The sequence below is a fragment of the Haemaphysalis longicornis genome, unplaced genomic scaffold (assembly GCF_048455015.1).
Source record: "Haemaphysalis longicornis isolate Haplotype H1 unplaced genomic scaffold, Haemaphysalis longicornis Haplotype H1 scaffold_197, whole genome shotgun sequence".
Classification (NCBI taxonomy): domain Eukaryota; kingdom Metazoa; phylum Arthropoda; class Arachnida; order Ixodida; family Ixodidae; genus Haemaphysalis; species Haemaphysalis longicornis.
In genome coordinates, this window is record NW_027526292.1 from 120,843 (window position 1) to 148,004 (window position 27,162).

A 27,162-nucleotide genomic window follows, 5' to 3' on the forward strand; every position below is an offset into this window, starting at 1 on the left:
TTTCTTGAACTACTCTGACGAAATTTTCTCGGGACCATTCTTGTTATCGTTGCATGCACACGTCGCACTTTCAGGGGTATGCCATTTTAAACCGTACCAGTGAGCCCCCAAACTTTGATATGCGCTTCTGACCCTCGTTATTCCCCAGAACGACCCCGTATAAGTACTGCTGGGAAAGTAATAATTTAAAAGTGAAAGGAAGAGGAATGTTGCTGCCATAATCGACTTGGCGAAATATCTTGCGTACAAATACTAACTCCCGCCTACGCGCTCCGAGTACACAATATAAAATCGAGATACCTAATAAGCGGAATACGCAGAGTAAAAAAAAAGCTGTATGCCAAAATCAACTATAAATTGCGATATATAGATTTCACTTCTGCTCGCAATCACTCTTCTCTGTAAAGGGACCTACTGCAGGAGTTATGCAGAGCTTGTAAGGCGCACAAAATTTTGGTCCTTTTCCCGGAACTTGTACTTTTAGTCTTAAAGGGGCACTGACACAAAATTTTGAAGGCGAGATAACTTCGGAGATAGATTGGTGGGAACACATATACATCATCTGCAAAATATCAGCGGTGAATACAGCCTAGAACATATTTAAAATCAATTTTGAAGTGTGCGAAACGCAACCGAGCGGCCAGCAGAGGACCACGCGCAAGTGTAAATAAACAACATCCAAACACGTCACGAGTTTGTGTTTGCCGCTTCCGCACTGCCGGCTCGCCGCTCCAATCGGAGGGCCGGAGGGCGGAGCTTCTGCTCTCGAGAACGAACGACCCGATCGTTGGCGGCGGAGGCGCCGTGATTTCGTCAGCTCATCGGGCAGCTGGCCGCGACTAAGGTGCCACCTTACCGCGACCAAAGTTCTACAGCGATTCCAGGCACTCTGTTTCTATTACTGTTTATTACCATTGGATGCGGAAACGCGCCGGAGGCACGAAAAGCCCACTGAGCAAGCCGCACGGTCGCTGTGCAGGCGGCGGCCACGGCCGCGAAGTGGCCCACGCCGGCGCAGGTAGCTCGAGTGATAGCTTGTTACCGCTGCACGAAATTGTCCCCAAGTCCCGACCATGGTGGCTTACATGAGAAAGGAGTTAATGATGCCATGGCGGGTTGCATTAAAAATTGTCATCTGCACCGCTTACGAGAGCGGCACTCGAATATCCGCCGCAGTGCTAAGCCGAACACATCTGTAGGCGGACCTGTAGGCAGACCGGCCGGCTGCTCCCAGCGCGCGTCTTGCCAACCACCGTCTCGAGCAGCGCGCGTCGTTCGTTAGCCGCGGTAGCATTTGCACTCGCAGCGCCTGCGTCACATCCACGGTCGCTTTTTAATTAGGCGCCTCACGAGATCAGTACGGGGGGGCATTCGCAGAAACTGCCGTCGATGCGGATTCGACAGTGCTACGGCGGCTCTGCTCTGTAACTGTGATATCCCTCCGACGGTCACGTGGTAAGCTTTGTTCACACAAAATCCACAAAATCCATCGTTTCGCGGCACTCGCTGAAACCGAAACTGCGACTGGCCGCATTGAAAATGCCTCTAATTAAACAACCGTCGCACGCTGAAGCAAATGAGGTTTCTACAGGTTATAAGTAGGTCACTAGCTACTTATCGCAACAAAAAAAACAAGATGCAAAATTTTTGTGTCAGTGCCCCTTTAAGGTAAACTCATTTCTCTTCCTATAAACGAGATTTTTCGTCCTTCAGAAATTTATTGTTCAGTAAACAAAGCAAATAAATCAACAAGGACAAGAGGGAATGGTCCTACCTTTGTGCCACAGGTGTTCTGCAGTATTCACATGACTGGGGATTTCCGGCGGATGCCGTGAAGTGGTCATAATGAAACATAGCATGGTGCTTGCCTTTTGAAAAGAGAAATTGAGGAGGAGAACAATTCCATTTTTGGCTACGTTTTTTTGTTTGTCTTTGTCCCTCATGGCTTCGTGCCGCGCGCAAGACGAATTTTCGTACACAAGAGAGAATAAAGGTTAACATTCCTTTTTAAATTACCTCCTGTACGCAGTCTATCAAGCACCGCAGAAAAAGAGTGTAAATGGTAAAAGCAATAATAGGTGCAAAATCCACGCAACAGGCAGCGCGAGGACGTTAATACCAGTTTTCATGATGCTACCGACTTAAAATGTTGCTTTGATAGATAACACGCTTTATTTTTAACGCACTGACACGCAGGACCACAGTGAACGAGCGGTACGTGACCTGGGTTCAGAGCACCAGAGCCATGAGCGACGACTTCACGTCCTCCAGCTACGGGGCTCTGCTGGCGGTCTACGGCGATGTCGAGGACGTGGAACGCGTCATCACGCGCATACGGAACGCCGAGACCACTGTCCTCCGCCTGGTGGAGGGGCTCACCGCTGAAGGACCGGGTCCGGTACACGTTATCGCGGTAATAACTGCCACTATTTGACGTTGTATAGTATACGGGAACGAATATTTTCCTCCTCCACAGATGTTATAAAAATCAAATTATGATCATAAAGATGAAAAATGTGTCAAACGCAGCTGGGGCATTTACTTTAGAAAAATCACAATTGAATAAAAAAGCGTTTCTCAAATATCAGAACCGCACGAATCAGAAGTTCGCGAAAGCACCTATGATTCGCGAAACGAAGTTCTAAGAGAGCACGTTTTAGTATCTAAAAAAGCACGTGTCCGCTACCACCTTGGTATCTGCATTTAAAGTTGGTATGACTATCACAGCGTAACGCAAAACAAGCCATTCTTTTCTTGATCCCCTGAGTAATGGCCAAAACATTGGTTTTTTATGGCTCCATCCCAAATACGCTTACAGCAACTAAGCGTTTACAATCCACCGTGATGTCTCTTTGATTACCGAATAATTACCTGAATGGTATACCGAATGATTTTCTGCGAAGGTATGCGGAATGGTTTGCCCACCATTTGTACAAAATATTTAATGCCTCAATCGAGCAAAAGCGTGATCCAGACGACTGGCTTGTGGCGAAGGTTGTGCGAACGCATAAATGTGGGGACCATCCAAAGGCTGAAAACTACCGCCCAATTTCACTCATTTGTGTATGCTGCAAGCTCCTAGAGCATATTATATCCAAGTCTATGTACGCGTATCTTGAGGGCGAAAACGTATTTTCCCAAAACCAGCCCGGCTTTCGGCAAAATCTGTCTACAGTAATCATGGGAGGAGTAGAAACTGTCGACGACTTCTCACGTGTCTTAAAGGAGCCATGAAGAGAAAACACAAGTTTGGTTCATTCGAAAGATTGCCTCGTTAGAACCATAACGACACCACTTATAACGCAAACTTCGCTCAAATAAGCTACATAATTAGGAAAAAAGGAAATGACCATGCGACCCACCAGCTCATTTTCCGCAACAGAACCTGTGATGTCACTTGGGAATGCTCTGCGATTGGCGGAGGCCGGCAAAAGCAAACGCATGTTAGGCAGGGCTTACAGCTTGCATAGCGAGCTAAATGCCCGTGAAACATACTGCACATTCTTTTTATGACAAAGAACGGTGGAGTAAACGGTTGAAGGTCCGAACGAACTCGCAAGCGTGTGCGCCAATGCGTACGAAACTAGCGTCGGCCGAGCTCGACATCTCGCCGTCGCGCAGACGAATTTTCGGGTTCGAGGCTCTTCGGGGCCAACGAACCGTTCCAGCACGCACAGCCGCGACCTTGCTTCGTATCGTAATCCCTTCACAGGAGGTTGGCCGTCATATCGCCAACCAACAAAGGTAAAAATAGAAACGAGGGGAGTAAGGAACAGCAAGAAGCGACGAGATAGTGCCAGCCGTCGCGTAAGTTTCGAATGGTGTTGGCTTGCTGCTGTCGTTACGAGCTCGTTTCCAGTTTACAACCACTGAAAACTTCAGTTTGTTCAGTTACGGCAGGGACCCTTACGTTAGCTCACTCCTGAGACATGCTGGCGCTCGTCGCCGACTTCGTCAAATCGCCCTGACCTTGGGGAAAAAAATGCCGTAAACACCGCGCATTGACGCTCGTATCTTTCTGGTCGAAGCAGAGAGCTCGCGCGAACGGCTTTCCATACACGACACCGGCCATCTGGCATAAGTGATACTGCTACTGAAATTGAACTATTATTAACCGTAATCAAAATACGGCACATACGTACCAGTCTATATTTGTCCGTCGCGACGGGGCTGACGAGGCAGCGGTGCCGACGGCTGGGCGTTCGTCTGTTGTGGCTATCGCGGAATGGTCGCTTTCCCGTCCACCGCGTATCCCACAACTCTTGCCGCTCGTGCACTTAGAAGCATTGAGCGTTTTTGCGGTGTGAGGTTGTTAAATGCAAGCCCGAGCTCCTCGGCGAAAGTTTTGTTCTCCGGATCAGGCGATTCCATGACTAGGGCTGCGGGTGCACTAGGTTTTACTAGTATTTTTAAAATGGCCGCCGTCTCGATCGACTCCCGCGTGTGGGTGCTATATGGAGTCGACATACTAAGTATCTGTTTCATGGACCGGCTCTATGACGCCATTGTACACGTCACGGAATGTTCAATTTTAGCGGGAGATTTAAAATTTTGGCTTAAATTGCCGTATTTCTCAGTGAATAAAGCATCATTTGCTTCCGGGAAAGCGCTTGGGGTACTATGAAACACCTAATCTTTCGAATAAAACAAACTTTTGTTTTCTCTTCATGGCTCCTTTAAATAACGGCCTCCAGATTGACGCAATATGCCTGTACTTCTCGAAAGTATTTGACAAGGTTGCTCACATGAAGTTAATTAATAAATTAGCACTTCTAGGAGTTAATTGTAATGTAGAACACAATTAATGTAGAACACAGGTAGAACACAATATGTGGAAATAAATGGTTGCATATCAGAGGCGCTCAAGGTTACCTCAGGGGTAATTTATTCCTAAATTGTAAATTCTTAATTTCTTAATTCTTAATTTATATCAATGACATTTCACAGAGCATAGATACGGGTACTACAGTGCGACTTTTTGCGGATGACTGCTGAATTTATAAAGAAATACATAGTGAGGCTGACCAGAAATTTCTTAATGACAGTCTTGAAGATGTCAGCAATTAGTGTACCGAATCGAAAATGGAAATAAACCAGACAAACAGTTGCTTTGCGCGTGACAAACAAGAGAAAACATGTGTTAAATTCCGACTATTGTAAAAAAATAAGCTAAACGTGAACACAACAAAATACCTAACGCCACGTGGCGGAATAAACCTGAGAGGAGCAAATGAATATACTGTGAGCATCAGGGATGTGCATATACTGTGAGCATCAGGATGTTCCCCGTGAACCCGGCATCATCGTCATCTATTGTGGTCACCAAGGGGTACGCTCCTCGATCACTCATAGCCAGCCGCCCACCGTCTTTATCATCCGGGGATAATCATCATCATCGTGCGCTCGGCCTCCTCGGAACGTCCGGAGTCAGCAAGTTAATAAACGCGGTCTCCAGGAACAACCCGTTTCTCTCAAGTGGTGGAGAGTGCTTTTCGTCCGGCTGTCTACCTCTCGCGGTCGCACCACTGGAGCTCCGTTCAGGTCGGAGGTTGCTTCTGCCCACCACCCCCATGCAGCACGAGAGCAGCCAGTCGGGCAGCAACGCTGCGGCCCTGGTCCAGCCTGTTTTTGCCCTCACCGGCCGCGAGCGCGATCCTCCGTTTTTCTCTGGTCTCCGCGGTGACGATGTTGAAGACTGGCTTGATCAGTTCAACCGAATAAGCGCATTCAACGGATGGGACGATAAATTCAAACTTCAGAACTTCTCGTTTTTTCTGACCGAAGCGGTGAAGACCTGGTTCCGAAACAATGAGAAAGATATCTCTGATTGAACCGGCTTTGTCGAAGAGCTGAGCCGTATTTTTGGGACGTCCTCAAATCGGTCGGATGCAGCCAAAAGGCAACTCGCGGTCCGTGTGAAGCTACCAAACGAGGCGTACGCGTCGTACATCGAAGATGCCATAGCACTGTGCCGTCGGGATGACCAAAAGTCGGAAACCGACCAAGTGCAGCCCATCATGAATGGGATCGCCTCTTTCGCCTTAAATGCTCTGGCGGTTCAGAAACCTGCCACCATTGCGGATGTACGCACGATCCGTCAGCGTTTGGACCACCTGCAGTCCATCCGCCTCCAACATGATTGCATGAGTTCCTGCTCCCTTCCGGATTCAGAGCTTCGTAATCTGATCCGAACAATCATACGAGAGGAGCTGCAGCAGCGTGACACTACCTGCTCCCAGATCACACACGTACACGCCCATCGGCTGCGTGACCTAATCAAAGAGGAACTAGCGTGCATGACCGATGTTCCACAGGCTTGTGGTCCTGCTCTTACGCACGTCCAGTCTTACTCCGAAGCTGTTACAAGACCATCTCTGCCCAGGGAGCGAATTGCCCCTCCGACTACTCATGGCCACTTGACGGCTATTTCTGCGCCTTCGCCTTCACCGCCTCCATTCCCAGCGTGGCGAGCATTGCGTCCAGTAAGCGACCGGCCAGTGTGTTATTACTGTGGCATCAGAGGGCACATTTCGCGGTTTTGTCGGCGACGCCAGATGGACGAACGCCGAGGCTACGCGCCGTATGAGCCCGACGCCTACTTCGGATACGCCCCTCGTCAGCGCCCCTACTCGCCAAATTCCGCGCCAACCTTCGCCCGTTCATGACGCCAGAAACTTACCACGCGATTCCCGCCCGACACGACGTCGTTCCCCTTCACCCTTCCGTCGTGCTTTGTCGCCTCTCCATCCTGTCTCCAGCTCTAATGTCCCCAAACAACAGCAGGAAAACTAGACGATGCAGTTCTTGGAGGGAAAACTGCATTTTGTGGACCGATTGCAACCCCTCCCGATCTTCCGTGTAACCTGTTATCTGTTCTCGTCGAAGGAATTGCAGTGGAAGCGTCAGTGGATACAGGAGCTAGTATTTCTGTGATTCATGCTGATCTGTGTTCCCGTCTGCGAAAGGTAAAGACTCCGTACGGTGGTCCCTATTTATATGCCGCAAATAATCAAGACATCAGGCCCTCCGCTTATTGTACCGTGCCCGTATTAATTGGAGAAGTCTGTCATTCAATTCAATGTGCGGTTCTTTCGCCCTGTGCTCAGCAGCTTATCCTCGGACTTATTTCTTTCCTCTGCCTCTGCCGTTATTTTCTGACGTGAACCCGCCATCCGGACGATACTGAAAATTCAGTTTTCTAGATTCGTCACAGCACACACTCAAACTGAAATCTGATCATGTTTTGGAAGCTGGTTGTGAAGAAATTCTCTCGGTCTCCTCGGACGAAATTAACGCTGGCAATGTTGTGGTGGTGCCCTCTACCCGGTTCATACACCAGGGAATCGCCATCCCAACCTGCCTTGTTCGGCTTGTGCGCGGGTGTGCGGTGCTTGCTGCACTGAACACTACAAATGAGGCGATCTTACTGGCCGAAGGAACCACTATAGCTTAATTTGCCGACCGTGCCCCTGCATCAGTAGTTTCCGGTGACCTGCCCTCTTCCAAACAAAACTTATTTGGTTCGCTTGATGATATGTCGCCTCTTGCGTCCACCATCAGTCATGACCTGAAGCCTAAACAGAGAAAGTTATTACTGGACGTCCTAACAAAGCACCAAGCGTCTTTAGACGCACAGTCCTGTAGCATCCCACAAACATCTGCAGCGGAGCACAGAATTAAAACGGATGGGTCAGCCGTGATCCACCGCAGGCCATATCACGTCTCCTCGTCTGAACGAAAAATCTTCGAAGACAACGTGGCTGACATGCTCAAGCGCAAAATCATTCGGCCGTCGATGAGCTCCTGGTATTCCCCAGTGGTACTCGTCGAGAAGAAAGACGGTTCTGCACGGTTCTGCGTCGACTACAGGGCACTCATTAAGATAACCCAGAAAGACGTGTATCCTATGCCCCGTATAGACGATGCCTTAGATTGTCTGCAAGGGGCCGAGTATTTCTCGAGTCTGGACCTTCGGTCGGGGTACTGGCAAATCCCGATGCATGAAGCTCACAAAGAAAAAACCGCATTTACCACCCCCGATCGTCTTTACGAATGTAACGCAATGCCATTTGGCCTTTGCAATTGCTCCGGCTACAACCGAACAGATAATGGACACTGTGCGTCGTGGCCTAAATTGGAAAACTTGTTTGTGCTATCCAGACGATGTTGTTATTTTTTCGTACACATTTTCACAGCACCTTGAGCGCCTTGACGAGGTATTTACTTGCCTGTCCAACGCGGGGCTTCAACTTAATAAAAAAAATGCCATTTTGCCAGCTAGAGTATTAAGGTGTTCGGACACGTCGTCTCCAAAGATGGAATACGCCAGGTTCCTGGCAAAACAGCTGCCGTTATTAATTTTCCTTGCCCTCTTCAACAAAAAGCCTGCGACGGTTCCTTGGCCTGGCATCATATTTTCGGCGTTTTATACGCAACCTCGCCATCCTTGCGTCTCCCTTGCATCAGCGCTTGCGCGCCAACGTGCCTTTTACATGGACGGATGATTGCCAAGCCGCATTTCAAGCTCTGAAAGATGCACTTACCTCTGACCCCGTCCTGTGTCATTTTGACGACTCAGTGCCTACTATATTGCCTTAGATGCATATTACCAGCGAAAAAACAGACAGGGACGAAGAAAGAAGCAGACGGGACACTCGCTAGACGGGACACTCGCTAGAAGTCAAGCGAGTGTCCCGTCTGCTTCTTTCTTCGTCCCTGTCTGTTTTTTCCCTGGTAATATGTATCTAAGTCAACACCAACTAGCCCAACTTTCAGCCTTAACTACTATATTGCACACTGATGCCAGTGGGTGTGGCATTGGTTCCGTTCTTCTCGAGCGCGATGCTCAGCTTCGGGAAAAAGTCATAGCGTATGCTAGTCGCTCACTGACGCCCGCTGAGAAGAACTACACCATCACGGAACAGGAATGCCTAGCTGTCCTCTGCATACTTCTACGGTCGTCAGTTCACCATCGTTACGGATCATCACGCCCTCTGTTGGCTATCCACGATGAAAAACTTATCTGGGCGCCTCGGTTGATGGATACTGCGTTTGCAGCCCCGTCACAAGCTGCGTCCTCCGAGCCACGGCCGCCACATTTACCCATGGCACACGTCAACCATGCTCCAGTGGAGACGGCCACGGAGCTGCCTTCGCTTCAGCGGGCCCATACATATTGCCTAACTTTAATGGACCGCCTCAGTGGCTCAGCGCGATCACCCAATAGCCGCTTGCGACGCCAACTGAACAACTTTTGGATTATGGATGGCGTGCTCTACCACGTCAATCATCATTCGGATCATAAATGGGTGCCTGTCGTCCCTCGTCAGATCTGCCTTCGCATACTCGAAGCTTTTCACGATGACGCAACAGCTGCGCACCTTGGCTGCCAGTCCGTGTTAGGAGTCGATTTTTCTGGCCCGGCCTCTCTACGAGCGTCGCCAAGTACGTCGCCTCTTGCGCGTTGTGTCAACACCGCAAGCGACGAACGTCACCTCCTGCCGGTTTGCTGCTGCCGGTTCCTTGCCCTTCTGTTCCATTTGACACAATAGGCATCGACCTTTACGGGCCGTTACCTTTGACGTCGACTGGATACCGCTGGATAGTGACTGCTGTCGATGACTTGACCAGGTACGCAGAGACCGCTTCTCTACAGTCTGGGTGTGCTCACGAAGTCGCCGACTTCTTGCTGCGCAACATCATCCTGCGACATCGAGCGCCCCGAGTTCTGTTCAGTGACCGCGGCAAGACGTTTCTTTCACAAATAGTTGCAGAAGTTCTTCACGCTGCAAACACCATCCACAAAACTTGTTATAGCTGCCATCCGCACTGAACGGTTCCACCGCACGCTCTCTGATATGATCTCCATGTACGTCAGCCCCGAACGCCGAATTTGGGACGTCATTCTACCCTTCGATACATTTGCTTATAATACCACTGTCCAGCGCACCACCGGTTATTCGCCCTTCTTTCTCGTTTTCGGCCGTCTACCCTCTTTTGCCCTTGACACCGTTTTTTTCTCTCCCCAGTCTCCGCTACTTCACTTCATGAGCAGGTTGTCGATCGGATCGCCCATTGTCGACGTATGGCGAAACATAACACAGATGCGAGCCAGCAAGACCCAAAGGGCAGATATGACGACACCCACCGCACCGTTAAGTTCTCGAAAGGCGAAGAGGTCCTTCTTTGGACACCTGTTCGAACACCAGGACTCTGCGAGGAGTTCCTCCACAGGTACATTGGTCCGTATGTCGTCATCGACCAGACTTCTCCAGTCAATTATTGATTTGATTGATTGATTGTAGGGTTTAACGCGCCGACGCAACGCAGGCGATGAGGCGCGCCGTAGTGGAGGGCTCCGGATTAATTTTGACCACCTGGGGATCTTTATCGTGCGCCGAAATCTCGTACACACGGGCGTTTTTTGCTTTTCGCCTCCATCAGAAAAGCGGCCTCCGTGACCGGGAATCGAACCCGCGACCTTGTGTCCAGTCAATTATTGCGTCTCACCAGTTCATCCTTTAACAGACCGTTGCTGTCGTGGGACAGAGATAGTGCACGTCTCCCGCTTGAAACCGTTCAGCCGCCGCCAAACGTAACCTTCTGCGGGTAGGCGCCCGTTTTCAGCCGCGGGGGAAAAGTGTGAGCATCAGGGATGTGCGTTGAGAATATTTCCCGTGAACCCAGCATCATCATCATCTATTGTGGTCACCAAAGGGTACGCTCCTCGATCACTCGTAGCCAGCCGCCCACCGTCATTATCATCTGGAGATAATCATCATCATCGTGCGCTCGGCCTCCTCGGAATGTCCGGAGTCAGGAAGCTAATAAACGCGGTTTCCAGGAACAACCCGTCTCTCTCAATACATACGAAGTACCTCAAGCGCGTGTTAATGTGTATGCGAATTCATTTTTTCCTACAACAATTCACCAATGGAATACGTTACCATTGCCACTTTATTTTAATTCGCTAGAAAAGTTTGAGGAAGGGCTCAAGGAATCTTTTTTGTAACCTTGCTTTACCGTTATTGATTGTCCTCACTGTTTGTATGTATGCTTTGACTGAAACATTGTTACTTTTGCTAGTAACTCTGATGTGTATATGTAGGCTATGTAACATATCGAGCCTGATGTATTGTTGTTTATACTGCTGTATGAGTTATACGTATCCATGCTTCACTATCCTAATGTGTACCACCCCTGTAACGGCCTAAACGCCAACAGTATTCTGAAATAAATAAATAAATTACATCACTTAGGTTGCGAGTAATCACTTAAAATTCACTCGTATCGCATGTATGGCTCGGCGGATCTTTTGACTGTCCTGCTATTGACACGGAGCATAAAGGGCCCCGTGCACGTGGAACGAAACCCCACGTTGTCGGTGGCAATGACCGCCGGGAAAAATGCCGTAGCGCCATTTGCGGTGCTCACTGGAACCCCCGGCATCATAAGGCGGGGCCCCAACAGGTGGCGTGTGAGCAGGCGGCATGCTGCATTTTGCACCGGCGACACCAGCCTCGTCAGCAGAAATGTACTCTGTCCATGCCTGGAGGCGGTATATATTTGCTGAAATCCGGTGATAGCCTACTTTTATCGCCTCGATTAAACGAGGTGCATAAAAGAGCACGTAGCTTCAAGAAAACAAGCGCTATAAACCGGGACAGAAAAAACGAAGAATGACGAGACAGATGTGCTACAAACAACTGATTTATTCCAAGTAAAGACAGGGGCATAAGTAACTTGTCTACAAACAAACATACACACCAAAAAATAAACTCTAAAATTAAAGAAGATACGATAAAACAACCTAGCCACTGCTGAAGACAACAAACACATCTTTTTATCGCATGTTGTCTAGGGTCCGGTACTCATTCGAAAACAGTGATAGCGATGTTTCACTGATCTAGCCTGCGCTGTTTTTTGGATAAAATACGCTTCACGCAGTTCTCGCGCCACGGTTTCACGACTCTTTCCTAATATGATTGTTTCAGTCAGTCGCTGAAGGCATCCATTGCCACCCTCGCGGAAGTGATGGGGCAAATGCGACCCGGTGCCATTCTTGATAGAAAGGTTCCCTTAGGCCAACGCCGCCTGTATTAACATTGCCTGACGCGTCGCGCGCTTTTCAATGGGAAGGGTAGGGACGCTTAGTTCAGGCACTGATCCGCTATGTGGCGCGTGCCGGCGGACATCTCGCCTTACGTCACTCCTCGCGAGTCGCGAAAGCTGCACCCACTTCTACGACGTGTGTCAGTCAGCTTGCCTGTTGGGCTTCAAGGGCCGTTTCGCTTACATCTTAGCCGCGACGGAGCGCTAGTTCTGTGGCGCACTGGGGATCTCGTTCAACGATTCGCTCGCTTCATACTTGCTGCATTTTTCCAAAAATAAAGACGGGGGCGGGCTGATATGGTGTAAGAACATACTGATTTTCGGGTAGACATATAGCTAACAGAAAAACAATATTTTCGGATGGGGCAGCCATTATTTTACTGATATTTTTCTTTCTGGAGTATTTAGAGAAGAACAAATTGCGTGCACTTTTTTTGTTCAGGCGCTCACTTCTACGATTACTTTCCAATAATATCACGTGCTTGTAAATTACAGAAAATTATAGGAAACGAAAGGATAAGCAGCTGGGATCCCGCCACGCTGTCCGGGCGCTTCTACAGTACAGTCCTCAATTTTAGAAGTGCGTACCGATGCGGAGTGTGAACAGCGGGGTCAAAACAATACCTAAATTCGGAGGGGATAGAAATGGGATGCCCCACTCAGAAAATTTCAGGGCCTGTGATCCGAGTAGATAAGCGCGCAAAGCCGGCATCAGCCTGCGGCAGCGCAAGGGATTTTGCTTCGTGACAAAGGAAGCTTTATCAGTGACAGACCAAGACAGACAGGCATGGTGAAAAACAAGAAGGCGTAGGAGCGCCGCCTCGGGAACGCTTAACAAACTTTCCACTATTTTGCCACGGCCGGGCTGGAGGAGCGGCGGGCGCGCAGTTTCATACGGCCTGCGCTTCGGGTATAGTTCCCACCTTTCACCGCCGCTAGTTCGTGGCGCTTCGGACCAACCCTCGCCAGTTGACCCACAGCACGGGCGGGGTAGAGGAGCGGTGCGCGCGGATTTGCCGCTGCCCTAGCCCTGCCGTGGCTACAAGTGATACCTGCCAGTGTTAATTTACATGGGCGTTCTTAAAATAGTTGATTCCTTATCCCCTTCTGAATTTTCGGTCTATTAGGGTCAAACAGCCTAACATTATCATTCGGAAGTACCGAATCAAACATTTGAAAGAAACATTTCAACGCGGGGCGCATGACGAAAAATATGCCAGGTCTTCATATCTTATCAGCGACTGTATTATATGAAAATGGGGAGACAGGCAAATAAACACGGCACTTTCCGTGACTGAAATATCATTTCTTATTTTATTTTTCCTTTCGGATGATGTCTTGGTTTGCACACGCACAGGGCACGACCAGTGACGCGAATGATTTCCCGTCGAGGGAGATAGGGTTATCGCTTAGCTAAACGTGATTATGCTATTCACGCTCCGGTCGGGCTGAGCGGCCCGCCGGCAGCGAAGCGCACTGTCAAAAACACACAGCTGCTCGGCCAGAAGTGATGCGTCGACTAACAGAAAGGCGGGTTGGAAGGGCAGAGGGTTGGTTCGAAGCGCCCCCACTGTAAAGAATCTGCTGTATTGGTTCCTTCTTGGGTGCGCAGGCCGTATGAAAGTGCGCGCTCGCCGCAGCTCCAGTCCGGCCGTGTATTTTGCATAGTTTCGGAGAAGCGGCGCTGGCTGGCGGACACGAAAGCACGCTGGAAGGCTACGGAGCGGGGAAGGGTAGGAGAGAGCAACAGGAGAGTGGCTGTTTGGCCATTTTTCGCTCACGCGTTAGGCATTGTTTATACAGGCGGCGTTGCTTAGGCGGTCATTTACGCATCGGCCGGTTTGTCTGATGTACACGTTACCGCAAGTGGGCAGAATTTGGTAAATTACGCCAAGTTGGATGTCCACGTACTGTGCACTGTGCTTCTTTTCGCAACAGCTTGTCTTTCTTTCCCAGTTAATGCGCTTGCAGAGGCTCGCCAACTTGCACCGCGCCGAGAACACAATAGGTATACATCATATTTTTCGGCCACACTCTTTATATTATGGGCCACTTTGTGCATATAAGGCACTACCCCGGGTCGCTTTTTCTTTTCACTGGTAACCCGGCGATTAGAGTGCCGGTGCTTCATTTTCTTGAGTAGCGACTGAGACGCAACTGACAGTAGACTGCGAGGATAGCCGGCTTCCTCAAGTCGTGACACCTGGGCATCGAAACTGACCTGCATGCGGTGAACGCATGATTTGGTGAAGGCACACTCTAAGCACGAAATAGCAAGCGCTCGCTTCACGGTTTTCGAATGCGCGGATCCAAAAGGAAGAAGCCCTTTAGTCGCGCGTGGACAGTGCATCCAGCAAACGTGGCTTTCTGCTATGCAGATGTCAATATCTAAAAATATAAGGTTCTGCCCTTTCTGAAGCTCATGAGTGAAACGAAACTCAGGCTGCCACCTACCTTCCTAAAGGACTCCAAAACCTGCACAACACTTTTGTGGTAGGTTGCAGATTCCCGCTTTCTTAAAACAATCAGGTAGTCATACACGTTCCTAAAAACATTAAGAACTACGTCATTTTTTTACTCATCGCGCAGCCGCCGGACAAAACTGGAGAGGAAAATGCTTGACAGAATAGGGGCTACACACGAACCAAAGCATATTCCCTTTCTTTGCGTGTGCAGGTCTCCTGCAAACTTCACAACTGTAGCGCCTAAACAAAATTGGATAAAAACGCGTCTACAGAGATGCCCGTCTCATTATGAAACTTCGTTGCTCCATTTACATCAATGCACTCTTGGACACACGAAAGCAATTCGTCATGCGTAATCGAAAAGAATAAATGCTGTATATCCACAGAAAAACACCTCATTCCGAGCTATTACTGTCCAAGTAGGCTATGACATCACATGAATTCTTGACAACAAACGGGTCATCTGTAATTAGCATTCGCAAGTGCTTTTGAAAGAACGTGCTAAGTTCGCGTTGCCAGCAACCATTTTCGCTGACGATGCATCTAAAGGGAATGCCTTTAAAATGAGTACCGGATCCCAGACAACATGCGATAAAAAGATGTTTGTTGTCTTCAGCAGTCGCTACTTTATTTTATCGTATCTTTTAGATTTTAGATTTTATTTTTTGGTGTGTGTATGTGTGTTTGTAGACAAGCTACTTATACCCCTATCTTTACTTGGAATAAATCAGTTGTTAGTAGCGCATCTGTCTCGTCATTCTTCGTTTTTTCTGTCCTGGTTTATAGCGCTCGTTTTCTTGAAGCTATATGCACCAACTAGCCCAGCAGCTTATTTTACAGGAGCACGTAGCCCTAGCAAGAAAAAGGGCATAAAAAATGCTGCATGGTGCGCCTCTTAGGCAAGGGTTAGAGGCGAAAGTGGCCGTGCAGACTACTTTAAATGTGCCACGCTTTGAGTTGATATAGGATCAGGCACCGTTATCCGGGCGCAGAAAGAACAAGTTAGGCATTTTTTGTTAAATGAGCGCAATCCACCTAAAGCGAATTTGAGAAAAAAGCGGAAGTTTGTTACGGGACCCAAACGCAACGCTGTCAAAGCTATTTGTTATATGATATGTTTTACATGTCAGCTAGGCGAAGTTTATGGTCACAGGTACGCCATTAAAATTACGCGGTGAATTTGAGGAATACTGGGATGATATGGTTGGATTTGGCTCATATTGAATTGAACCACCCAAGTTGATGCAGCATTCTTATGAAATCTTTATTTAAATTAACTTTCAAGAATGGTGCGACGTAGTATGGGCGGTAAAGGCATTAAACATATGAAACAGGGCTTCAAGGACAGCAGAACTGTACAGAAGAGAAGGTGAGTCGTCCTGGCACCATTAGCAGCTCTCTTCTAATCCTGCCTTAAGATAATGTTCTTGAGCACGCCTGAAGGCACTCACGAAGTACGGAACCTTTAATTGCCTTGCCATCAATTTCCAGAACGCTTCACAAGAAGGCTGCTCATATCTTCTTCACCTTAATGAAGGGGTTCGCACCCTCAGAGGGAGGGGGGGGGGGGAGATTGGCTAGGGCCAAGCGGTGGCTATTTAGTTAAATACTGAAAAGCGAAATACGGGAGTAGAAAATAAATATAGCCGGAGTTACGCCGTAGGGACAGGGGAAACTAGGTAAAATGATTGTTTTCATTTCGTTCACTTCTTCTTCCGTTCACTTTGTCGTCGACGTCTGGCGACAGATCTTCCGACAAACTCATAATTGCTGTCTGAATTCATGATAAGCCATGCTCCTAAAAGCAAAAAAAAAAAACCTTCTCAAAACACCCACGAAACAGTCCGAAAGTCACGCCAACAGTGAACTCCCATGGGCAAATGAATTTTGGCTCATTTCGATCCGCGAAACAACGGGATGTGGCTCATTTTCGATATGAACTACGATCTGCTTACACGTTTTCCGCGCGTAATTTCACCTATTTTCTTGCCTCCTCTTTTTTATGGGGAAGATGCCGAGTTTTTCTTGTCTGTGCAGTTTTATCTCCCTTAGTTTCGGTTTTTGGATCTGGTTTATCTGGATCTGGTTTTGGATAGGTTTATCTAAGTCGTATTCCACCAAACAAGGAACGATGTATAAATTCACCTTCGAAGTCTGCATCAAAGCTGCGACAACAGGCATAGCTTTCAAAGGAAGATTCGCCCCAACACCCATTCCTACGTGGCGTGGAACCGGTACGATTTTTGTTTCCCTATTCCAAGGTCCCACCGGGGCGTTTCCTTACAGGAGTTCGACGAGCTCCGCTTCTACGGCAACGGCTCGGTGAGAACCCTGGTGTCGGGCCTGCGGTCGACGTTGCAGAGAGGGGAGCTGCGGCTGCTGCTGTCGTGGGACGTTGTTCGCACCATGGCGCCGGTGGTGTCCGAAGCGAGCGTGCCGGCCGACAGCACGCCGCCGTACCGCCGCTGCTGGCGCCTCATTCAGCACGCTCTCGGGGTACGTAGGCCTTTTGCTGATGCCACCGCCTTTGGCTGGCTAGCACGCTTCGCAGGGGAATCGCTTAGTGTGGATAGACTCTTTGGCTGTGTTCCAATTCGCGGACAGCTTGGTAGACAGCCTACGAAGCAGTCTAACCGGACGTCTAAAGGAATAAAATTGGAACGGCGCCGCGGTCGCAAACGCAACGCCAGCGCAGACGACAGCGTCGAAGAAGACATGTTGAGGTGCGCAAGCCGCAAGTATCGTAACAAATATTACCGTTGTTATTACAAACGTTACGTAATTTAAAAACTAAACAAAGTCATCTTCATCACTAGGAAATTATACTAAATCTTTCAATAAAAGGACAAGTGCTTTTGTTTCAACATTAATACGCAAAAAGGTGCCGCTGGCGTCACTTATTAGTTTAGACAGGAAGGTAGCCTGCATCGTAGCTGACTTCGATGCTGTCTCCTCGAAGGAGTCTTCGTTGACTGCTTCGTTCGAATTGAAACGGGGCTTAACATGGCGGACTGTCCGCGAAGACGGCAACGAAGCTGTCTAAACGGTAAATTGGAACGCACCCTTTGTCGCAGTAAAAACAGTTTGCATCGAGTAAGGCCACGTTCAGACTACAGTCGCATCAGTCGCAAGTGGCGTATTTATCGCAGTCTGCGCAACTGCTGGAAATTCCGTATACGCAGCTAGCAACCGACTATTCATTCATTTATTTATTTTATTTCAACATACTGCCAATCCCTCACGGAATTCTCCCAGGATGGGCATATACACAGTACATGTCAGAGTTTTCGAGCACTGTAGTCAATCGGTTGACTATAGTGTACATTATAAACTCTACTCGACATTTAGTATGAAACATTGTACATGCAACAAATATAGACAAGGAACGCATACATTTTACAAAAGTAAAATACCGTACAGGATTTGATAATACAGGTTACAACATTCCTCTGCGTACCGGATTACTGATTATAATACTTTTCATTGGAAACGTTCCCAAAAATTCATGATTTCGTGACAAGATGATACACAAAATGAGTTGATGCATACATTCACACGGTGATAACAAGTTATAATCACATCATGTTATTTTCTTTTCTACCAGTCTCAAAAACTCTGTTAAACTCGTGGTACCAGTTATTGAGTTGCCTAGAGAATTCCATTCCTTTATTGCTACTTGAAAGAAAGCATACTTGAAACAGTCTACGTTGAACCGGTATTCTATTAGCCTTTGGGGGTGTTTTAGTCTGGTTAGCCTTGTTCGATCAACGGATATATAGTTTGAAGCCTCTAAATTGAGGTGAAACAAAAACTTCAATCCAGCTATCTGGCCTCGATTATCGAGGGTGAATAGGTCAGCTTGTTTTAATAGCTCTGTCGGAGAGTCGCTCATTTTATATCGGCTATAGATAAACCTTACCGCTTTTCTTTGGACATCTTACAACTTATTGATCAATTCTTTAGTAAAGAGGGCCCAAACGATATTGGCGTATTCAAGTACCGGCCGGACATACCTCGTGTGAGCCAATAGCTTTACGTAAGGGAGTGCCTGTCAGACGACGTGATGTTGTTTATGTGCGATTTCCATCTGTAATCGGTGGTTATTGTAACTCCTAGGTATTTATGCTCCGTTGCACGCGCAAGGGGGTTATTGTTGATATTGTAAAGGAAGTCGGAAATGTTTCTTTTTCTGCTTACAGTCAGGAGCGAACACTTTTTGGAGTTCAGCAGCATTTGATTTTCCTTGCACAAATGGCATACAAGGCGTTTTGTAGAGCTAAGCTATTTTCTACTGTGTTAATTTCGCTGTAAATCACACCATCACCTGCGAAAATCTTTATATTAGCTGGTACCCTTGATGGTACATAATTAATAAAAATAAGGAAGAGAATAGGAGTCAAAGCAGAACCCTGGGGAACTCCTGATGATACCGGTGTTATTGCGGATGTCTTATTGTTGAATTCTACGCACTGCATGCGATTAGTTAGTTAATCTTTAATCCAGGTAACAAGGACTCTGTCGCCAAGCACATTTTCCAACTTTCGCAGTAGTTTTACATGAGATACTGTATCGAAGACTTTCGAAAAGTCTAAAAAGATTAGGTCAATTTGTTTCTGATTTAATTATTAAGACACTGATATATCGTGCCTTAGTTCGACTAGCTGCGTGACAGCAGATAAACCTTGCCTGAAGCCGTGCTGGTACCGCGATAAAATGCTCTAGATCTGAAGAAATGACGTAATGTGTTTGAGGATGACGTGTTCTAGTATTTTGCATACAGTGCATGTTAATGATATGGGACGAAGGTTGGCGAAATCACCTGTATTTTCTGATTTATGCACTGGGACAACCTTTGCAATTTTCCATTCTTGTGGTAGAACACCAGTTGATAGTGACTTGTTGAAAAGGATGCATAAATATTTAGCTATTAGTTCCGCGTATCTTACAAGAAAAATATTATGGATATCATGCGGGCCCGTAGATTTTTTTGTGTCTAGATCAAGCAATAGATTAAGTATTCCGTTCTCGGTTACAGTAAATAGAGAGTTTTAGCAGTCCGTATGCTCCGGCCGTTCCGTTCGTTACATTGCTACCGGGCTTACCGGGACCCGAGTACGCATGCGCGCGCACGTACCGGGTTCTTTCCGTGGAGTGAGACGGAAAACGTGTTTTAGCACTCCGTAGCGTCGTACCGTTCGTTCCGTGGGACGGCTGATTAGCCGAGTTGTTGCAAAAATCCACACGCTAAAAATACGTAAATAAACAACGCAGTTTCCCCTAAAGCATTGCAAATCTAAAATAAATCGCGCTAGGCCGGACGCATTGTGAGGCAGGGGCTGCGGCGGCGGCGACGGAACCAGAGCGAGCGCAGGTGACGACCAAGGAGGTTAAAAAAAAATGCTGGAGTGGAAGTCACCTATACCAACATATGGGCTCGGCTGAAGCCGCCGGCGGCCATCTTGCTTGGGGAAAGAAACCAGATGCCGATTGCTTTGCAGCAGTATTTGCCGACTTTCCCAGCGGTTTTAAATTACGTAACGAATTCTCATTCTCTAATTCAACACTGCGAGCCATGTCCGTCGTCTCCGTATTGATTTCTACCACAGAAGTTTCGTTAAAAGTCAGATCTCCGAGTACAGGGACATCGTTTTTTTTTCACCTTATGGCCCGGATATGCAGCTGCATATCCGGGCCATAAGGTGAAAAAAAATACATAAGAACTCGTTTATCTTCTTTATTCTAAACTGTTCAAATGCAGAAATTGATCGTGAAAGTTCTAAGAACAACAAAAACAAAAAGCAATAGAGTTACAGCTGTAATGTGCAAAACAGCAGTCATGACCAGAAAATGCAGCATTTTCGGAAAAACAACTGGAAACACGCAGAATTATTGTGATAATAGACATAATGGGATGACAAAAAATCGATACAGAAAACTTTCATGAGTGTATGATGGCAACCAATGCTATTACGTTCATTGCATTGCTGCCCAACCTAACACACAAATAAACTGCAAAAAAAAAAGAACCAACAATATTTCTGATAAATCACACCATGAGGTTACATTTCCAGTGACATGAACTACCGAAAAAAGATGAACCAATTTGTATTTATGGAAACAAAGTGTTTATTTTTTGAAAGAAGACAGACTTATGATACCTGACGTTAATTAAACTGCTAAAACATACTATCAAATGGCAAACAAAAGACACTGACAAAGGACAGACTCAACATCTTTCAGAAGCCTAGCAGCAAAGAAATTAAACATTGAAGGCGCATACTACGCGACACAATGCAACGAGCATGACCACAGTTTGGAATCAACTTGCACGCGTGCAAGTTACGTGCGCAATGCGACTCCCGGGGCCGGGTTCACACTGTTTGTACAACCGTAAGCCACACACGAACCAACCATGCTTGTTTTGATCTCGTTACATGGCGCGCACACGAATCAACAACACTTTTTCGTGCGCGCAAGGAACGCGTGCTGCAACAACTACGCGTCTTCTCCCCTAGCAAGATGGCGTCACGGCGGCTTCACTTTACGGGTGCCCCTTCCACTCCAGGAAATTTTTAAAATTTTTTTTAACCTCCTTGGTGACGACATGGTCGCGCGCCGTTCACGTGAAGGAATGGCCTTGGCCTTGCCCGATTCAGTTCGAAATAAACACAATAGCTACTAGGCCCGATCATCACTTATATAGCGGATGTAGTTGAGGATCCCACTTTCGCGTGGCTGTGGGTCGGCTGTGTACGCCTCCGCAACAGCCGCTTAGGATGCACGTCTCGCCACCAAGTTACGGACACGGTAACACGGAAGCAGAGCGCCGGGAGAGACGCCGGCCGCGTACGGAACAAATGGCGCATGCGCAGTCGGGTCCCGGTAAACCCGGTAGCAACGTAACGAACGGAACGGCCGGAGCATACGGACTGCTAAAACTTTCTAATGGGTCAATATGCTTCTGGAAAATGTATTCCATGTCAGGTAAGCTTCCGTTATCCACAGTATTCATTTAGTTAGTCTGCGTTTACCTAGCTTTCCTTTTCGGGGGTTGACGTTTTGCTGGAGGTTTTAGGTTTAAGGTAATTCCAGAACTTTAGGTGAGAGTTTTTTTAGAAAGTTTGGTAGCGTTGTCTCAAAGTGGTTAGTTTTTTTTTTTTAATTTTCGTTTTCATGTCATCAATGGCTTTTCTAATATTATTCAGTGCTACGTGTCCAGGTTTTAATTTCAAGTGCTTCTTCAATCGCTTTACTTTACGTTTGGCGTGGATCATGTCCCGAGTGACCCATTGGTTATGCTGTTTAGTTTTTTTTTTCACATTGAACCCTTTGGTAAGATACGCATTTTATGACCAGCCAATCACCGCTCTGGGGCAACTGCGTTCGCATTTTTCTTCATGGCGTTGATAAGCAAGCGGCTGTTAGAGGGGGGCCAAAGCTCTTTCAAGCCCAAAATGAGCTTATCGTTTTCTACGCGCTAACCGACGCAGACGCGGGAGTCGTAGAACAATGTGGGTTCGTCAAATCTCCTCGACAGGGCCGTTGACGGAGATTTCCGCAATCTTTTTGCGAACTCGAAGACTGGCGATACTGCGTTGTTCTACTACGTTGCATCTGCGGATGCGTGCGATGGAGGTCAGCGGATGAAAAATAGTGTGGGGAGGCCGGAAGGCACGTGACCGGAAAGTGAAAACCGAAACTGCTCTGCCCATTGGCTCCACCGTAACAGTCGCATCTGTGCTTGTCGTAAAAGTTGCGGACCCTGCAACATTTACGTGCCTGCTGGCAGCAAACGTTGTGTACTTTGCGCTCAATGCAGCGATAGTCTGAACAAACTCATTGCGTTTTTCGCGTTTACGCTTACGGTCCGTACGAACGATGCATATGTAGCGCACGTAGTCTGAACGCGGGCTTACAAACGAACACGTAAACATAGAATCAATTGCGTAGGGCGCGCACCATGCCGGCCTTAGCGAGTGCGTTCGACATGTCGCTGCTCGACTGGCATAGGTGACACTGCCGCCTACGTGTTCTTGTTTGTCAAGTCATATTCAATATTAGACGAAACGCTTACTATCAACTGCAACAAAGATCGCCAGGTACAAGTCTGGTCAAAACCAAACAAAGTGCGGAAGGGGTATTGTCGGCGCTATCTTGAAATACGGATGGCAATCGAGGTAAAAAAAGTTTCTGCTGGTAGTGGCAGCCTCAGTCAACACACTAACCTTTCGTTTGGTGTACCTGCTTACACATTAGATGTAGCAGGAGAATTTTAATGGTCGCTGAGATTGTTTAATTTCCCAAGTGAATAAAGCATCGTTATCTGCACGTCAAGCACTGAGGGCACGGTAAAACGCCAAATCGTCAAGTAAAATAAACTTGTATTTTGTCTCCACGGCCCCTTTGATGGGAAAACTTTCCTTTTTGTCTTTAATGAAAAGTGTACAATGCCCTACATTCCCGGCTGTTACGCAACTTGTCGCTTTAAAAGAATTGTTTCACTTATTCCTGTACTTTCCAACTTTATTTTATCAAACCCAGTTATACAGGGATTTAGAGAAATATCATACTACAGCAGCACTGTGTGCGCGATAAGGCAGGAATAGTTCTTACTGAATAGACAAATGAAACTGTGTGCGGTCGAAGAGATATGTGCGATGTCCACGGGAAGGCTCTTCCAACCAAACCTTACAAATAGGAGGCAGGATTCGCGGTGATGTTATTTCAACGAGATGGCACAGGTGAAAATGAAAGCGTGAGGCAAGCGATTTTAAATGCACGAAAAGGAGTGAAAAGCTGTGTTGTTGGACATGAAATACAGAATCTTCAGGATTTATTTAAAGCTGTGATCTGGCATTGCGTGACAAATTGCACACTATGAGGTAGAATGAAATGCAATAACTGAAAAACACGCTGCTAAACGCTGCGTCAGAGGAAGGTTTGGTCGCAGCGATGGTGTTACTGTAAGAAAGCCGTACTAGTGAAGAAGTAACTACAAGCGGATGGCATAAAAACTCAAGTTGGGATACGGGTGGATTCGCACTAGGATGCTTTTAATTACATTTATTTTCAAGGTGCACCAGGTCATGTAACCTGAATAGCATTTTTGAAGACGATTAGGTTGCCGTTACTATTCCCACCGGAAATGGGTATTACTTGGCTCCTTGTAGCTGGAATCAGAATTCCTGGAGTTCAAGGAAAGACCCGTGCTTGTTGGTAGGCGGTACCTTCTCTAAAGGATGTGGTTACAAATCACTTGACAATTCCAGTCTTGCGTAAAACCACTAGCTGCGTCAAGCCTAAAAAAAAAATTATTACTCAGATGCCAACATCACCACAAAAAATTTATGTTGGTACTGTAAGCAACAGGCACAGAGCAATGAAGAAGAAAAAAGAAACTCAGGCAGATACACTAGCATATTTTGAGAAAACATTCGCTGACTCGCGATTCAGTACGGAACTCCCAATGCATCCATTACATTGAAAAAATGATGGTTTATTGTTAAAAGCGCCAACAACACCTTTACGCTCCGCAATTCCGGTAAGGCATGGCTTTCCGTGTAGGTCACAAAAATATTAGGCTAATTATAAAAGCTAGCCAGGAATTAAGACTTCTATGGCAGTATCAGAATACAGTAGAAGAATGCTTACACTGACTGCAACACTGTTTTTTTTTTTTGTCAATAGCAAAAAATTACTATAAATAAAATGTCAGATCTCATTCTGGGCTTTTTGCATGTAGTGTAAGCCGGTTTCTACACAAGGCAGTTGTCTCGCAAATACTTCAAGAACGGCAGAACTTTTAACAAGAAAACTGTTTCGCTGACTTACAAGGTTTTGCGCTGGATGTTATAGAAAACCTTCTGTAAAGTATTCTGGATTTTGTTCCTGTAATGCAATTTCTGTAATGTAATTTCTGAACAGCATAAACTGCAAAGTTTATCATACATCTCCCGCAGAATATTTGAACTCGCTGTTCCAAAATTGTAACACACTTCTTGCAACGCTTGGATTGCTTTTGCCTAAATGTTCACTCCGCTTGTGGAAACGAGTGTACATCTCAAGGTACTTGTAGTGCATTCTGATTTCATTTTTTTTTTCGGATTTCATAGTTAGTTCTAAACTTACCTATATTTCTAGGATTTCGTGATGCAACGTTTAGGTTAGCCTCACGAAATAAAGCCAAAGTCATAGGCGAAAAAATACAATCGATTTAAAGGTCGTTATAGTTATGTCGATTTCCTGTAGGGTCCCGCATTCGCCTCATACCTGCTGGACAACCTCGACCCCTGGGCAACCAACGCTGCCATAGTGATGAGCCAACAGCTGCGTGCCACGTACACCTCCCTCTTGGCCAACCCCCACTTCCCCTGGAGTGGATTACCCCGTTCCTCGATATCGGAGTTTCAGCTTCTGCGCGTGGCACCTAGGTATTTCCCCGCGGATGCCACGACACTGCGGCAACTGGACGCGATGTACGGGGCCTACCCACTCGCGCGCGGCTACCCCAGCTTCTTTGAGACTTGGCTCGAGACTTGCGACTTGGCAGCGCGCACGCAGAGAAACGTCTCCGAGCTCGTCTTGAGCGCCCTGGAGACGCCCAACGCCATGTATTTCAAAGACAAGGTCGTCGTTACCGGTTCACTCTTGCTTACGCCTCTGTTCGCCTTCGACAGCCTTGTGGCGGCCAACTATGCTGGCCTCGGACACGTCGTGGCCCACGAGATCCTCCGCAAACTCCACCTCAAGCTCACCCAGGCAGGAAACGAGAGTATCGCTGCCTGGTCCCAGTATGGAGAGCGAGTGCGTTGCTTGCAACAGTCCCGGATGGCCGGCGGCTCCTCCGTCGTCGGGTCTGAATCTGGTGGCGACGTTAACCGCACAATAACACTGGCGGACGTCGCCGACCTTGTGGGCCTCCACGCGGCGTACGTGGCCTTCGGGGCGAGCAAGGAGAACCTGAGACTACCATCGGCTCACATGACCGAAGAGCAGGTCTTCTTCGTCATGTCGTGCTTCAAGTTCTGCAAAAACTCAGCGGCTGGTGACGGGCATCGGCCGCCATCGCTAGAGAGTCAGATCATGGGCGCGATGGCCCCGCCCAGTCCACCACGCGAGCGTTGCAACGCACCCCTGAGACACTTGGAGGCCTTCGTGGACGCCTTCAAATGTAGCAATTCTTCCCGCATGAATGCCGCCCTGAAATGTACGTTTTGGTGACTTCGATGTGGAGTTGACGTAAGAAAACACTTCTTGTAAGTGAGGTGTCACTTTAATGGGAATGAACGATGCACATTTTATGTTTTAAGTATGTATTTCGGGGGAGGGGAAGGCCATTGTTCAGACCGGGCGAATGTCGAACAGACTGCTGTTTGGGGCATTAGTCTACTCGGTGTGGCATATAAAATTAACAATTACCAACTGCTCACTGCCATTGAAGTAATTATTTTCGCGTGGAAACTAGTACGTCTGATTGAGTATTGTGGGATGCTGCATTAGGTTGAGCCAACGATGTGCCTAATTGATAACTGTTGTTTTGCATTCCCCATTTTTCTTGCTTTACTAAGCACACAAACACCATTGTAAGAATTAAAGCAAGCGTGAGCTCTCAAGGTGAAAGGAACACCGCAGGAACCGGAATGGGCCTGCAAATAGCAAAGCAACGTTTTATCTCGCGATCGCGTGAAAGAGACCACAGGGCCATTTACGCGAGTTGCGTACTCCATCTATGTCGCTTTCAGATAAAGAAAAAGTAGCCTTTTTAGAAATGTGATGTACTTTGACGTCATAATGTTCTTTGTTTTGTGTATATAGGAACCGTCATTTTTCAATAAAATCTAGTTGAAAGTTCGGCACTGTGTGGTTGCATATGTGTTTCTTCGTTCCTTCATTGCGCCGCAGTAATTAAAAACCTATTTACAAGCCTGCACTGAAAAATATTCTAGGAACGAAAAAGAGACGCGGACCAGTCCAAACAAAACGTACTGACGTTTCGGCTTCCAGCACGGAAGCCTCTAACACATCTAACCACACATCTAACACATCTAACCACACCTAACACAGTCAATCGTAACGACGGAAATCTAAACCCCATCTACGCACGCTCTTTGCAGCGATTACTCAAGCCCACTTAAACGACCCACTTCTGCTGATGCATTCATTGTGAGCAAGGCTCTGTGCTGGAAGCCGAAACGTCAGTACGTTTTGTTTGGACTGGTGGGCGTCTCTTTTTCGTTTTTAATGTACCCTCCCGGCCAGACGGGATTCCGTCATGCTCTTGATTTGAAAAATATTCTTCATGCAACTTCTACAACGGTGCAAATAGGTTTATAATTACTACGGCGCAGTGAAGGAACGAAGGTACTTTGTATCGCTGCAACGAAATTCATTCCTTGGGATGCATGCCTCCTACATATTATGAATCTGCGCGTGTTAGTTAAACATATAGGAACACACGCACAAAAGAAAGCGGTGCTAGGCATTGTGACGTTTCGGAATGTACTGAATCTAGCAAATAACGCTTTCAAGTAGCTTACGTACATTCCACCTTTTGATTTCGTCTATGCATTAAGAGCGGCTCAAACAG

The 27,162-nt window shown here is 47.2% G+C and overlaps 1 protein-coding gene across 1 annotated transcript; it reads left to right on the forward strand.

Annotated features, from left to right (window-relative positions):
• Nucleotides 1–2,199: 2,199 nt before the first annotated feature.
• Nucleotides 2,200–26,355, forward strand: LOC144166898 (endothelin-converting enzyme 2-like). The gene is made up of 3 exons (XM_077696349.1): nt 2,200–2,413; nt 16,863–17,072; nt 24,825–26,355. The coding sequence occupies exons 1-3, from the start codon at nt 2,246–2,248 to the stop codon at nt 25,794–25,796; spliced, it is 1,350 nt and encodes a 449-aa protein (XP_077552475.1). The 5' UTR covers nt 2,200–2,245; the 3' UTR covers nt 25,797–26,355.
• Nucleotides 26,356–27,162: the final 807 nt, after the last annotated feature.

Coding starts and splice junctions, on each gene's coding strand:
- LOC144166898 (XM_077696349.1), top strand. CDS start 2,246: ATGAGCGACGACTTCACGTCCTCCAGCTACGGGGCTCTGCTGGCGGTC. Junction 2,414..16,862: donor GTCCGGTACACGTTATCGCG/GTAATAACTGCC, acceptor GTTTCCTTACAG/GAGTTCGACGAGCTCCGCTT. Junction 17,073..24,824: donor TCATTCAGCACGCTCTCGGG/GTACGTAGGCCT, acceptor GATTTCCTGTAG/GGTCCCGCATTCGCCTCATA.